General features: G+C 48.8%; 1 protein-coding gene across 3 annotated transcripts; it reads left to right on the top strand.

The window, feature by feature from the left end:
* Positions 1–387: 387 nt before the first annotated feature.
* On the top strand, positions 388–13,022 carry C6H2orf68 (chromosome 6 C2orf68 homolog). Of its 3 annotated transcripts, none has more exons than XR_014784033.1 (4): positions 388–1,965; positions 2,628–2,743; positions 2,999–3,144; positions 7,495–8,558. XR_014784033.1 is itself a non-coding variant. In XM_084807174.1 (4 exons), the coding sequence occupies exons 1-4, from the start codon at positions 969–971 to the stop codon at positions 7,615–7,617; spliced, it is 432 nt and encodes a 143-aa protein (XP_084663300.1). In that variant the 5' UTR covers positions 862–968; the 3' UTR covers positions 7,618–13,022. The 3 variants fall into 3 exon arrangements, 2 of the variants coding, with proteins under 2 accessions (XP_084663300.1, XP_084663301.1); XM_084807174.1 differs by having other exon boundaries at positions 862–1,015; positions 7,495–13,022; XM_084807175.1 differs by having other exon boundaries at positions 862–1,384; positions 7,495–13,022.
* The last annotated feature ends 62 nt before the right edge of the window (positions 13,023–13,084 follow it).

Genomic DNA, 13,084 nt, shown 5'->3' with positions numbered 1-13,084 from the left:
GACGTCACGGGAAAGCGGCGCATCTACGTCCTCCGGGACTGGTCTATGACGCGCCCACCTTGCGACGGAGTGATTTAGTCAACTTAACGCGCGTCCTGAGCACGACGCACGCAGGGGGTCGTGCCTCGCGCATGCGCGCACTTCCGCACTTCTCTGCGCGGAGTAGGTTCCGCCGAGTTCTGGCGCGGCCGAGCCGCAGCTCGTCCGCGCGGAGGTGGATTCAGCCGGACAGGCCGCCGAGTAACCGGGCACGGCCGGCAGCATCCCCGTGGGCGGCCGACCGGCCCCTCGAGCCAGCCTTCCCCACCCGGGGGCCTCCCGCTGGGTTGGACTACAGCTCCCAGCATGCTGGCTGGGGTGATGAGAGTTGAAGTCCGCAAGCTCCTGAGGGCCCCGCGTTGGGGAAGGCTGTCCTAGGCGCGGAGGGGGCTTCCCCGGGACCCCGCCGGGCTCCCTCGCCGGGGCGGGGATGGGCCGCGGGCGCCCCGGCCTCCCCTGGCGCGCGCCGGCAGAGCGCGATGGGCGCTGCGGCCCCGATGCCCGCGGCGGCCGTAGCCGCCCTGGCACGCAGCTGCGGCCAGGGGCGTCCCTCGGGCCCGCGCGAGCGCCCGCTCCGGGGCGAGGCCGGCCGAGAGTCACGGCCGCGAGCCCTCCGGCGCCCTGCCCGGGGGCCGCGCCAGAGAGGGCCGGCAGCGCCCACGCCCGCGCCCTCTCGCGGGGCGCCCGGCACGCTCAGCGGCGCCCGGCACGCTCAGCGGCGCGGCCGCGGCGAACCGCGGGGCTGCGCGCGCGCCGCCCGCCCCCTCGGCGCGGCCCACGCGACGCGCCTCGCCCCGGAAGCGGACAGCGGCTCCTCCCCTCGCCCCCGCTGAGGGCCGGCCTGGCCGTGGCGCCGGGGGCCGAGCGCACTTCGATGGACGCGGCGCGGCCCGGCCTGGGGCCGCTGCCGGCCGGGAGGGCGCCTGGACATGAGCCACGGCTTCGTGCGGCACATCCGGCGCAACCAGATCGCCAGGTACTGCCGCCTCCGGGGCCCTCCTCCCCGTCGTGGCGGCCGCCGCCGCCACCGCCCTAGTTCTGCGGACCCCGCACTCTGCCTTGCCATGCCCTTGCAGCTCCGCCAGGCCGCCTCCTTACCCCCCGCCCCGTTGCAGAGGCCGTGGCGAGAGGGGGCTTCGTGCCCAGGCTCGTCTTCTGCTCGCTTCCTGGGAGGAAGCGCCAGGAACCCCGGGCGCCCCAGCTGCAGAAAGCTCCGGGCTTCTCCTGCCCCAGCAGGCCTCCCTGGCGGCGGCGGGTTGTCGCAGAACTAGCAGTCCTGTTTTCATGGCGCTTCCAGAGAGTTCAGAGCGCCTTCCATGCGCTCTCCCAGCAACTCTCTTGTAAGGTGGGTCCGTGTTGTCGCCATATAAAAATGAGATCCTCCTTACTTATTTTACATATAATATGTACAGAGAGTGTGAGCGCAAGTCTACTATAACTACTCACATATATCAGTGGTGCTCTCTTATGTTGTAGTTGATGCTGCTCTTAAAGCTAGGAAGTACGTAACAAAAAAACAGGATTGAAATCTGGTCCAATACTAAGGCTGCAACTCCATGTAAATTTACTAAGAAATACTGCAATGCATTTAAAGTAATATGTAGTTAAGCCCTTATTCCTAACCAGTGGAGGGAAAGATTCTGCTCAACTTGCAACTGCCTGCCCAAGCGTTAAGATCAGCATCAGAGGCCCTACTTCCTGGCCCACCAGCAAGGGTCATTAGACTGGCAGGGCAAGATGGATGGACGATATTCTGGAGGTGACGGACTCGACCTTGGGGGAGCTGGGAGTGGCGATGGCCAACAGGAAGCTCTGGTGTGGGCTGGTCCATGAAGTCACGAAGAGTCGGAAGCGACTGACCAAATAAACAACAAGGGACAGGGCTTTCTCAGTGGTGGCCACTCACCTGTCTCTGTTCCCAGAGAGGTACATATGGCTTCATCACTGCTGGGTTTTAAAAATAAACACCTGAAGACTCGTTTATTCCAGTCTCCATTTGGTGCTTAAAAATCATTAGCAGCTGCTGCTACTGGTGTGTGTGTGTCTGTATTTGATTGTAATTGTATATTCATGTATTTGTAATATTGTAAGCCTTTTTGTGAGGGCAGTGTGCTCTGAAAGATGGGTTAAAATCCCTTAAATAATTGAATTAAGGCTGCAATCCTCTGCATGTTTAGACAGAAAAAAATCTGACAACCCCCAGCCAGCCATGCTTGCTGGGGAATGTTGGGAGTTGTAGGACTTTTTTCTGTCTAAACATGCAGAGGATTGCACTCTAAATCGTTTCAATACTTAATAAAGGGTACCAATTGATACATCAGTTCCTCTTTTAACTCTATAAAGGGATCAAGAAGAAAGGGGACATCTGTGGCCAAACTTGTGTGAGCTATTTTGGATGAAAGTGACATTTTCAGCCAAAGCATTCCATCTGTTATCAGATAATTGAAAATTTACCCAGGTGGGGTTAGGGGAACTATTTGAGGATCCCAGAGTACCAAATGGGACTTCTTCCCAGCAAGCAAGCATTGCTTTAGCTTCCTCAAAGCGTCCTTTGAAAAGACTGCATTGTCCCCACATTTCCTCTCCAGGGACGACTATGACAGGGAGATGAAGCAAGCTAAGGAGAAGGTGAAGAAGAGGCACACGCCAGCCCCAGCCCGGCCCAGGAAACCAGATCAGCAGGTCTATCACCCCAGCTGGAGAAGTGAGTTCTATTAGCCATACATCTTGTCCATTTTCCTGTGCTTCTGTTAAGAGTGATTAATCCCAGGGCTGGATTAATTATTGTGCTAAGTAAGTACTCCAAAGAACAGGGCTCTGTACTACATAACATTTTAGCAACACAGCAGGATGGGGTGAGCATGGAGTGAATACCTTTGACTGGGACTACTTTTATGTGTGGATACCAAACAATGAGGAAAACGGCCACCTCCCCTGGCATTTACTATTTGTTTTCCAGGTAAAGCAGAACCAACTTCTGGCCTGGAGTATGAGGGGTCCAGTGAGAGCAGCTCCAGTACGGAACCAGACCCCAGTGGACCAGCTCTCTTCTGCCTGGAATATGAGGCTGACAGTGGCAAGATCACCTCAGTTGTTGTGCACCAGGTATGTGGCTGGCTGCCTGGTGTGCTGCAGTAAACCAAGAATTGAGCCTCAGTTATGGCTACTATGGGAAGGAAAGATACGATGGGTCTTCTGCTAGAACTTACAGGTGCATAACAAATACAAAACATGGGACATTGTAAAGAAAAAGGAAACAAAATGACTTGTTGCTTCCATGTTAGCTGTTCCCCCTGGAATTAACATTACTAATTACAAAGAATCCAGGCAACATGACTGCTAAACTATTACATTCCGGTATTTTTCATGTTTGCCCTCTCATCTTACTAAAGACCTGGCTTGTGGCAACTTTTCTGACTCTGAATACAGTTACAGTGCCAGGACATGCTGGACATACTGGCACCGTAACTGTATTCAAAGCCATACTGGATTGGCAAAGCCAATTCTGAGTAACTCTGGTAGGTGTGGCCTGTAAGGCAGTTGGTGGAGTATTTGGCAATACCTGACCTTTCTGCATTGCCTCCCCTGAATTTCCTGGTTGCACCGCCATTGTCGTGTCTGCCATGTGGTCCCTTTCCTAAGCGATCTATAGTTTTGGCCTTTTGTGCTTTGTTTTAATAATCTCATTGCATTTTTATTGCTAAAGCGCAATTGCAAAAAAAATTGGATGAATGAGCAAATGGTGGGATTGCCCTGGCTGCAAAGTGCGAATGGCTTGACTCGAGGACTAGTCTCTTAATGGAGGAAATAGGAGATGTCTAATTAAAGGGCTGAATTCAGCAACACTGGGGGCCAGAGAGAAGCAGGAGCTGCTTCAACTGATACCAAATGGGGAGACTTTTGCTGATGGAAGGCTGCAATTTTAAGCATGCTTTCTAGAACCAGAAGAAACTTACTTCTGAATAAACATAGGTTCTTGTCTGTGGAGATGGCCGTTGTGTGATTTTTATGGGAAATATAGCACTATATCAACTGCCATATAGAACCACTATTTTATTCTGTTCTTTTTTTTCTTATTGTTACAATGTTTATTTTCATATAAGTAACACAGGCTCAAGCAGTATGGTATATTAATTTTAGAATTAAAATTAGAACCACAGTGATTATTCGATCAAGAATAGATCACAGTGCAGAAGCTTAGCCCTGGGTTCTGGCAATTTCAGACGGAACTTTGTATGCATATAAAAGTTTGCAGATCACCCAAGAAGTGCTCTCTCATGCAGCCCAGACAGCGCAAGTAACAGTATAATCCTGTACATGGTTACTCAGAAGTAGGCCCGCTTGAGTTCAGTGGTCTTATTCCCAGGTAATTTAGCATAGGATTGCAGCCTAAGATTCAATGAACTCAACAGCACTACTCATGACTAAATTTGCACCTTTGTGGTAAGAGACCATCAAATTTGGAATATTCCTAAAACATATATTTCCAAAGACTGTTTGCTGTGCTGGGTAGAGCAATCCCAGTCCTGATGGCATTATGTTCACAGACACCACATATGGCATTGTGGATATCCCCTTCAAATATAGCACAGTGTTTTAGTCAAGTTTGGGTTCCTTCACCTGGGTTCTGTTGATGTCTCCAGTTGAGGTAAGAAACTTGACAGCTATAAACCAAATATGGAGAACAGTTCTTCTTGAAATGTGTATGGATCAATTCTCAGTGAGCTGGTTGTTCACATGTGGGACGTAGCCTTCAGGTTATTGCACGTAATTAAATGTCTTCATGATTGTGTTCTAGAGCTTGAATTCAGAGACATCAACAGAACCTATCCAAAAGACTTCACTTCTTGCAGGCTAGACTACTGTAATGTGCTCTACAAGAAGTCTTAAAAGGTTTCAGAAACTTCAACCGTTGCAAAATGCTGCCTCCAGGTTGTTGGCTACAGCCTTGTTCAGTCTGTACTGGTTGCCTGTATGTTGCTCTGATCAGTTTATGGTGTTTGACCTGTAAACCCCTAAACAGTTGGGATCTGGGTATCTTAAGCGCCACCTTCTCTTGGATGTGCCTTCTCATGCGCTCCATTCAACATCAGAAGCCAGGTGCCACCATTGAATGAAGTTTGATGGATGTCTCTTAGGAGGAGAGCCTTTTCAGCAGCACTAAGGGGCACAGCATAGGAAGAACCTGTATTCTCCCCTGCCCCTTCCTTTTTAAAACTGAATGAAGTGCACCGTAGCAAAAAAAAAAAAAAAAAAAGGGTCGAGGGAGTGCTCATCCTGCATATCCACTCTTTGCAAACTGAGCTCTGCTATTAGAGGCACAGTGTGTTGCAGGCGTCTGGGAGGGGAGGTGTCACTTGCCACGTGTGATTCCACACAGTCATTGTCCAATAGATATCGGGGACAGTCATGTAGCCACATTTCAGGCAACGCTCCAGATTGTGGTAACTGCCTAACTAGAGGGAGAATTGTATTTTCCTGGTACTGCCATATTGTGGTTCGAATGTTGAAAAAAGTGATATCCCTGAAAGAAAGATGTGTGCTTTAGGGAAGCACACATATCTGGATCTCATACAGCATCTTAGCAACAGTACGGCATTCATCACTCAGAAGGGCCCTTAGACCTTGGGTTGCCTCAGTGGTGGAACGGGACAAGGAAGGTACCAACTATGCCTTCATCTTTAAGGAGAGAAGGACATAAGAGGAGCCTGGTGGCTGGAGCCAGCCAAAAGCCCACGTTGTCCATCATCTGTTTCCTGCAGTAGCCATCCAGATGCCTCCCAGAAGACCACCAGCAGGGCAGGAAGGCTAGAGCAAATGGTACTCAGAGGCAGGCTAGATCTGAATCTAGAGGTGCCCTACAGCCATCGTGACTATTAGCCACTGCTAGATTCATTTGGTTTGATTTGTCAACTTCCCTTTTTGAGCCATCTTAAGTCAGTGGCCATCACCATCCCTTGTGGCAGCAAATTTCACAAATTATTTCTTTAGAAATTTCTACTCTGCTTTCCATAGAATCATTGAGATGGAAGGGGCCATTTAGGCCATCGAGTCCAAGCCCCTGCTCAGTCCTTTATAAACAAATTCAGGGTGGCTTACAAAATTACTAAAACACATTAAAACAATAAATGCAATAATAAAAATAATATAATAACAGCAGGATAAAACAAGTTTAAAAGCAGACAGATAAAACATTAAAAGCTCATTATGTGTTGTATGAAGAATTTCTGTTAGTCTGTCCAGAGGCTGGACAGCCATTTGTCAGGGATGCTCTGACTTGGATGCCTGCATTGAGCAGGGGGTTGGACTCGATGGCCTTGTAGGCTCCTTCCAACCCTACTATTCTATGATTCTATGATTCTATGAATCTTATGCCAGTGAGTTTCACTGGCTGGCTCAAGTCCTAGTATGATGATGAGAGAGGAAGAAAAACCTCTCTACTCACTTTCTCCACAGTATGTGTAGTTCCGTATTCCTCTATCAGCTCCCCTCTCTCACGGAGGTGCCATAGCTCAATGGGAGAGCACCCGCCTTGTCTGCAGAAGGTCCCTGGTTCGATCCCCGCCATCTCCAGTTAGGGCTGAGAAAACTCCTGCCAGAAACCCTGGAGAGCCTCTGCCAGTCCCTGTTGACACTACTGGGCTAGATGGGCCAGCTTTGACTCAGAATACGGCTCCTTGGAGGGCTCTCTCAGTCTAATCCAGTAGCTAAGTCCAGACACAGACAAAGGGATTCCTTTCAAAGCTTTATTCTTCTTTTACAACTTAACAACTATACCGTTTGCAACTAGATCTGAGCAGCACAGTACCTATGCCCTAAGTTGGAACAGTTGGTCCCCGTTTGAAAGGGAATTACTGGCAGACCCCTGAACTTAAGGACTAGGGAGAGTCCCTCCCCTTTTCCCTTGGAGCCTCTGGGCGCAGCCGTTGTTTGCGCGCCAACCTGGCACTTCGCCTCCTTTCCGCGCCCTCCATCTGGTGCCACTCTCTGCGTCTGCATCGCGCATCCACCAAGTCTGCTATCTGTGCTTGGTCACTCCCTGGACTGCTAACTAAACTAGGAATGCTGGTGGGAGGAATCTCCATCAGCTGTTGGTCCTGGGAAAGAGGAGCGTGCTCCTCTCCCAGGAGCGACTGCTCTTCCTCAGAATCAGAACTACTCTGGGATTCTATGGGCTCAGTGTCCACCCTGACAGCGGTTTCCCATGTTCCCTTAGTTGCATTTTTTCTTACGTGCCTAGTTCCCAGGACCCTTTTTGAAAGGTAGGACCCCAAGGAATGATTACCTATGAGCATCCCTGGTGAATCTAGGGCCATGAGTCTGCATGAGGAATGAAGGCGGGGGGATTCCTTCGGTTTGATTTCAGAAATTACCCCGCTGGTTTATCCCCTGTGTGTGGCAACAGTTATGATTGCACCAATCCTTTCTTAACTGGCCCTTTATTTCTTCATGCAGGACAATGACCCAGATGAGGTGGTTGAGAAGGTCAGTGCCCAGAACCAGCTGGAGCCGGCTTTGCGTGAGGCCCTGAGGCGGCGTGTGCAGGAGGAGTTGGAGAAGCGGCGCGTGAAGCGCTGAGGGCCTCACAGGGATGTCTGTGCTGTCTGCCTAGCTGGGAAATACTATAGGGGAACTTGTCCCTTGACTGCTGGCTTGGAAGCTTCAAGTGGGTCAGAGCTTTAGCTGGACCCTGTTACTAGCATAAGGAAGGACTGGCCTTCATAGCTCCACCTATACCTCCTTCCTAGTAATGGCTGAGACATGGTTGTCTGTGGCCTAAATGAGGATTTGAAGGAGCGGTGGTTGTGGGAAGATCATCTCTGTTGGGTCTGTTTGAAGAGCTACACAGAAAGGATTAGCTCAGCTGAAACCTGGTCAGATGACTCCTTAGAGCCTGGCGCATGGTCTTATCACCTATCCTGATAGTCCAACACCCACTAGCCTCTTTTATGAGTGCTGGCGGTTGTATCTTTAGAATGTAGGCAAATTCAGGCCAAGGCAAACAAATTACGTTGTTTTCAGTAACTTTCCTACAGATGAAAGGTGCCTGAACCTAATGGTTAGCACTGGGGGGGAGCAGTTGGTGAGTTCTCCCCACCTGCCTGTAGGAGCCATCCCCTGGTGGACAATGTTACCACTAGAGTCCCCTAAGATGGTCATGATATAACCCTGCATCAGGTTGTGGGGGAGACAATCTACAAAGAACAGTGGAGAGCCCACTGCTAGGCTCTGCAGGGGGCATTGGCTGTCCCGGGGCTGTTGGTGTTAAGAAGCATACACCTGGTCCAGACTTGCATATTTTGTCCTACAATACCTTGTTTTCAGGTCAGCCAGTAGCGCCTTCCCCCCACCCCCAAAATAAAGCTTCGTAGGCTGACTGCTAGCTTTTCATTTGCACTGATTGGATGTGAAGCAGTTGGGCTTAATTTGGCCTTTGGCTGGGGTCCTGTTCTGTACTCTTCTTGCTAAAAATGTTCTCAAAAACATGGCACGTTGTTGTAAATAAACACATGCAACTTGCTCCTTCCTGCTAGTCCTTTGCTGCATCTAAGAGCAGAATCCTGGAGTTTGTTCTAAGTGTTTGTTGCCCCCATTCCTCTTGCAATTCTTTGACCTGGTTTACACATAATGACAACCCATGAGGTCAAGCGTGAGTGAGCTGCCTCAAGCCTGCTTGCCGCCTTTTCCTCTTTGCTAAACAGCTGAGTTTGCTAAACAATTGAGCCTGCGGGCTCTCCCACACCAGAGGCATTCAAGACGAAGCTGGACAGCCACCTGTAAGGGATGCTCTGACTTGGATTCCTGCATTGAGCAGGGGGTTGGACTCGATGGCCTTGTAGGCCCCTTCCAACCCTACTATTCTATGATTCTATAACCCAGGAACAGGGCATTCCTGGGTTGTTCAGCAAAGTGTACGCAAGCAAAAGTGGTGAGCAGGAGGGAGGCTGCGCGCTCACTCCTGTGTGGCCCCACCAATTCATGGGTTGTGAATTGGCGTCACATGCAAGCCAGGGCATGGTCTCCTTTTAGATTCCAGATATAATGGGATTTATATAAAATATCCAATTTGCAACAATGTTTACCTTAAAATCTACTTATTGGTTAGCCTGACTGAAAGAACATGGAAAGCTGCTTCATATCAGAGACTAAGTCCAGCGTTGTTGATTCTGACTGGCAGAGGCTCCCCAGGGTCTCAGGCAGAGAAGGTCCTTTCCCATCTCCTGCTGCCTTGAACCCTTTAAACTGAAGATGCCAATGATTTATTTAAAGTATTTATAGGCTGCTGTTCATGCCCCTGCATGTACAATAGAGAAGATATTTGCTGAAGATTTGATACATGAAAATTAGGAATAGCTGAAGATTTGATACATGAAAATTAGGACAAATTACTAAGATACAGCACTTTGGCATCATGGGTTTAGACAAAGCCATAGGATTTCAATACAGAGGAAACATTAACGTCCTTGGAGATGTGAGTGAGTGCATGCGCAGGGGTGATCTGGTAGACATTGCAGACTTGAACTTCCAAAAGGCTTTTGACAGAGTCCCTCACCAAAGACTCCTGAGCAAGCTTAGCAATCATGGACAAGAGTCTTCAGTCATGGAATATGGTCCTCTTGTGGATCTGGAACTGGTTGAAGATCAGAAAGCAGAGAGCAGGAATAAAGCAGGGGTACAGAACCTCCAGCCCAGGGGCCAGTCTGACCCTCCTGGGTCCCCCCGATGGACACGTCCCCTGGCCTCGGCCCCTTCCCCCAGCCGCTGATGATTTGGTGGTTTCCTGGCTATCATTTAGCTGCTTCCCCATTCTCAAGGGCTGAACAATCTTTTCTAAGGCTGAGTTTACTGGCACGAAGACCTTTGAGCTGAAATATGCAGGGATTGCTGGCACTGTTGCTGTTGTATCCACCCACCACTGGATTGCTGCCCCCAAATGTTTCTCTGAAAGGGAATTCAGACCTCAGACTGAAAAAGCTTCGCCCCCCTGAAACAAATGGTCAATTCTTGTGGGGAACGGGGGTCCCACAAGGAACTGTATTGGGACCAGTGCTTTTAACTTGCTCATAAATTATCTGGAGTTAGGAGCAATGAGGTGGCCAACATTGCTGATGACACCACATTATTTGGGGTGGTTAAAACAAATAGGGATCGCAAAAAACTCCAGAAAGATTTCTCCAAACAGGGAGAAGGGGTATCAAAAAGGCCAGTGCAGGGCAATGTTGTTGTTGTTCAGTCGTTCAGTCGTGTCCGACTCTTCGTGACCCCATGGACCATAGCACGCCAGGCCTTCCTGTCCTGCGCTCTCTCCCGGAGCGTGCTCAAGTTCATATTCATTGCATCCGTGATGCTATCTAGCCATCTCATCCTCTGCCGTCCCCTTCTCCTTTTGCCTTCAGTCTTTCCCAGCATCAGGGTCTTTTCCAGGGAGTTTTCTCTTCGCATTAGGTGGCCAAAATATTGGAGCTTCAGCTTCATTATCTGTCCTTCCAATGAGCACTCAGGGTTGATTTCCTTTAGGATGGACTGATTTGACCTCCTTGCAGTCCAGGGCACTCGTAAGAGTCTTCTCCAGCACCACAGTTCGAAAGCATCAATTCTTCGGCGCTCAGCCTTCCTTATAGTCCAGCTCTCACAGCCATACATTACTACTGGGAAAACCATAGCTTTGATTAGACGGACCTTTGTCGGCAAGGTGATGTCTCTGCTTCTTACTATGCTGTCTAGGTTTGCCATAGTTTTCCTCCCAAGGAGCAAGCGTCTTTTAATTTCATGGCTACAGTCACCGTCTGCGGTGATCTTGGAGCCCAAGAAAGTAAAATCTGTCACTGCTTCCATTTCTTCCCCTTCTATATGCCAGGAAGTGATGGGGCCAGATGCCATGATCTTAGTTTTTTCAATGTTGAGTTTCAAACCAGCTTTTGCACTCTCCTCTTTCACCCTCAACAAGAGGCTCTTGAGATCCTCTTCGCTTTCTGCCATTAGGGTGGTATCGTCTGCATATCGGAGGTTGTTGATAATTCTCCCAGCAATCTTAATTCCGACCTCTGATTCATCCAACCCGGCATTTCTCATGATGTACTCTGCATATAAGCAGGGTGACAATACGCAGCCTTGTCGTACTCCTTTCCCAATTTTGAACCACTCGGTTGTTCCATGTCTGGTTCTTACTGTTGTTTCTTGACCCTCGTACAGGTTTCTCAGGAGACAGGTAAGGTGGTCTGGTACTCCCATCACTTTAAGAATTTGCCACAGTTTGTTGTGATCCACACAATCAAAGGCATTAGCGTAGTCAATGAAGCAGAAATAGACGTTTTTCTGGAATTCTCTTGCTTTCTCCATGATGCAGCGAATGTTGGCGATTTGATCTCTAATTCCTCTGCCTCTTCGAAACCCAGCTTGTACTTCCGGTAGTTCTCGGTTCGCATACTGCTGAAGCCTAGCTTGTAGGATTTTGAGCATCACCTTGCTGGCATGTGAAATGAGCGCAATTGTGCGGTAGTTTGAACACTCTTTGGCGTTGCCCTTCTTTGGAATTGGAATGTAAACTGACCTTTTCCAGTCTTGTGGCCACTGTTGAGTGTTCCAGATTTGTTGGCATATTGAATGCAGCACTTTAACAGCATCATCTTTTAGGATTTTAAATAGCTCGGCTGGAATACTGTCATCTCCGCTAGCTTTGTTGTTACTAATGCTTCCTAAGGCCCACTTGACTTCACTCTCGAGGATGTCCGGCTCAAGTTCAGTGACCGCACTATCATGGCTATCAGGGACATTCAGATCTTTCCTGTATAGTTCTTCTGTGTATTCTTGCCACCTCTTCTTAATCTCATCTGCTTCTGTTAGGTCCCTGCCTTCTTTGTCCTTTATCATGCCCGTCTTTGCACAAAACTTTCCCTTGAGATCTCCAATTTTCTTGAAGAGATCTCTAGTCTTTCCCATTCTGTTGTTTTCCTCGATTTCTTTGCATTGTTCATTTAAGAAGGCCTTCTTGTCTCTCCTTGCTATTCTCTGGAACTCTGCATTCAGTTGGGTATATCTTCCCCTTTCTCCCTTGCTTTTCGCTTCCCTTCTTTCGTGAGCTACTTGTAAAGCCTCATCAGACAGCCACTTTGCTTTCTTGCATTTCTTTTTCTTTGGGATGGATTTAGTTGCTGCCTCCTGAACAATGTTACGGACCTCCGTCCATAGTTCCTCAGGCACTCTGTCTATCAGGTCTAATCCCTGAAATTTATTCCTCACCTCCACTGTATATTCATCAGGGATATGATTTAGGTCATACCTGAACGGTTTAGTGGTTTTCCTGACGTTCTTCAATTTCAGCCTAAATTTTGCAAGAAGCAGCTCATGATCTGAGCCACAGTCAGCTCCAGGTCTTGTTTTTACTGACTGTATGGAGCTTCTCCATCTTTGGCTGCAAAGGACATAATCAATCTGATTTCGATATTGACCATCTGGTGATGTCCATGTGTAGAGTCGCCTCTTGTGCTGCTGGAAAAGAGTGTTTGCTATGATCAGCATGTTCTCTTGGCAAAACTCTATTAGCTTTTGTCCTGCTTCATTTTGTACACCAAGGCCATGCTTGTCTGTTATCCCGGTGATTTCTTGACTTCCTACTTTAGCATTCCAATCCCCTATGATGAAGAGGACATCTTTTTTGGGTGTTAGTTCTAGAAGGTGTTGTAGGTCTTCATAGAACCGATCAACCTCAGCTTCTTCGGCCTCAGTGGTTGGGGCATAGACTTGAATTACTGTGATGTTGAATGGTTTGCCAATGTAGGCAAACGTAAAGTGATGCATGTTATGGCAAAGAATCTGAACTTCACATATACACTATTTTGGGGTCAGAGCTGGTGGTGACTGACCAGGAAAGGGGTCTTGGGGTTGTGGTAGACAGCTCAATGAAAACATTGGCCATTGTGTGGCTGCTTGTAAAAGTAAATTCCATGCTGGAAAGCAACTGAAAATAAAACTGCCAATTTCACAAATCTATTGTGTGACCATAGTTGGAATACTGTGTACAGTTCCGGTCTACAAAAAAGGATAT

Source organism: Heloderma suspectum, chromosome 6, assembly GCF_057233095.1.
Source record: "Heloderma suspectum isolate Gila_16-S chromosome 6, 16-S_ref, whole genome shotgun sequence".
NCBI lineage: Eukaryota > Metazoa > Chordata > Lepidosauria > Squamata > Helodermatidae > Heloderma > Heloderma suspectum.
Note: the sequence above shows the minus strand (reverse complement) of the source record. Positions and strands in the feature narration are given on the sequence as shown.

Bases quoted from the DNA above. Each gene is read 5' to 3' on its own strand.
- C6H2orf68 (XM_084807174.1), top strand. From the start codon at position 969: ATGAGCCACGGCTTCGTGCGGCACATCCGGCGCAACCAGATCGCCAG. The intron at 1,016-2,627 runs GTACTGCCGCCT...TTTCCTCTCCAG, and splicing joins CGGCGCAACCAGATCGCCAG to GGACGACTATGACAGGGAGA. The intron at 3,145-7,494 runs GTATGTGGCTGG...TTCTTCATGCAG, and splicing joins CCTCAGTTGTTGTGCACCAG to GACAATGACCCAGATGAGGT.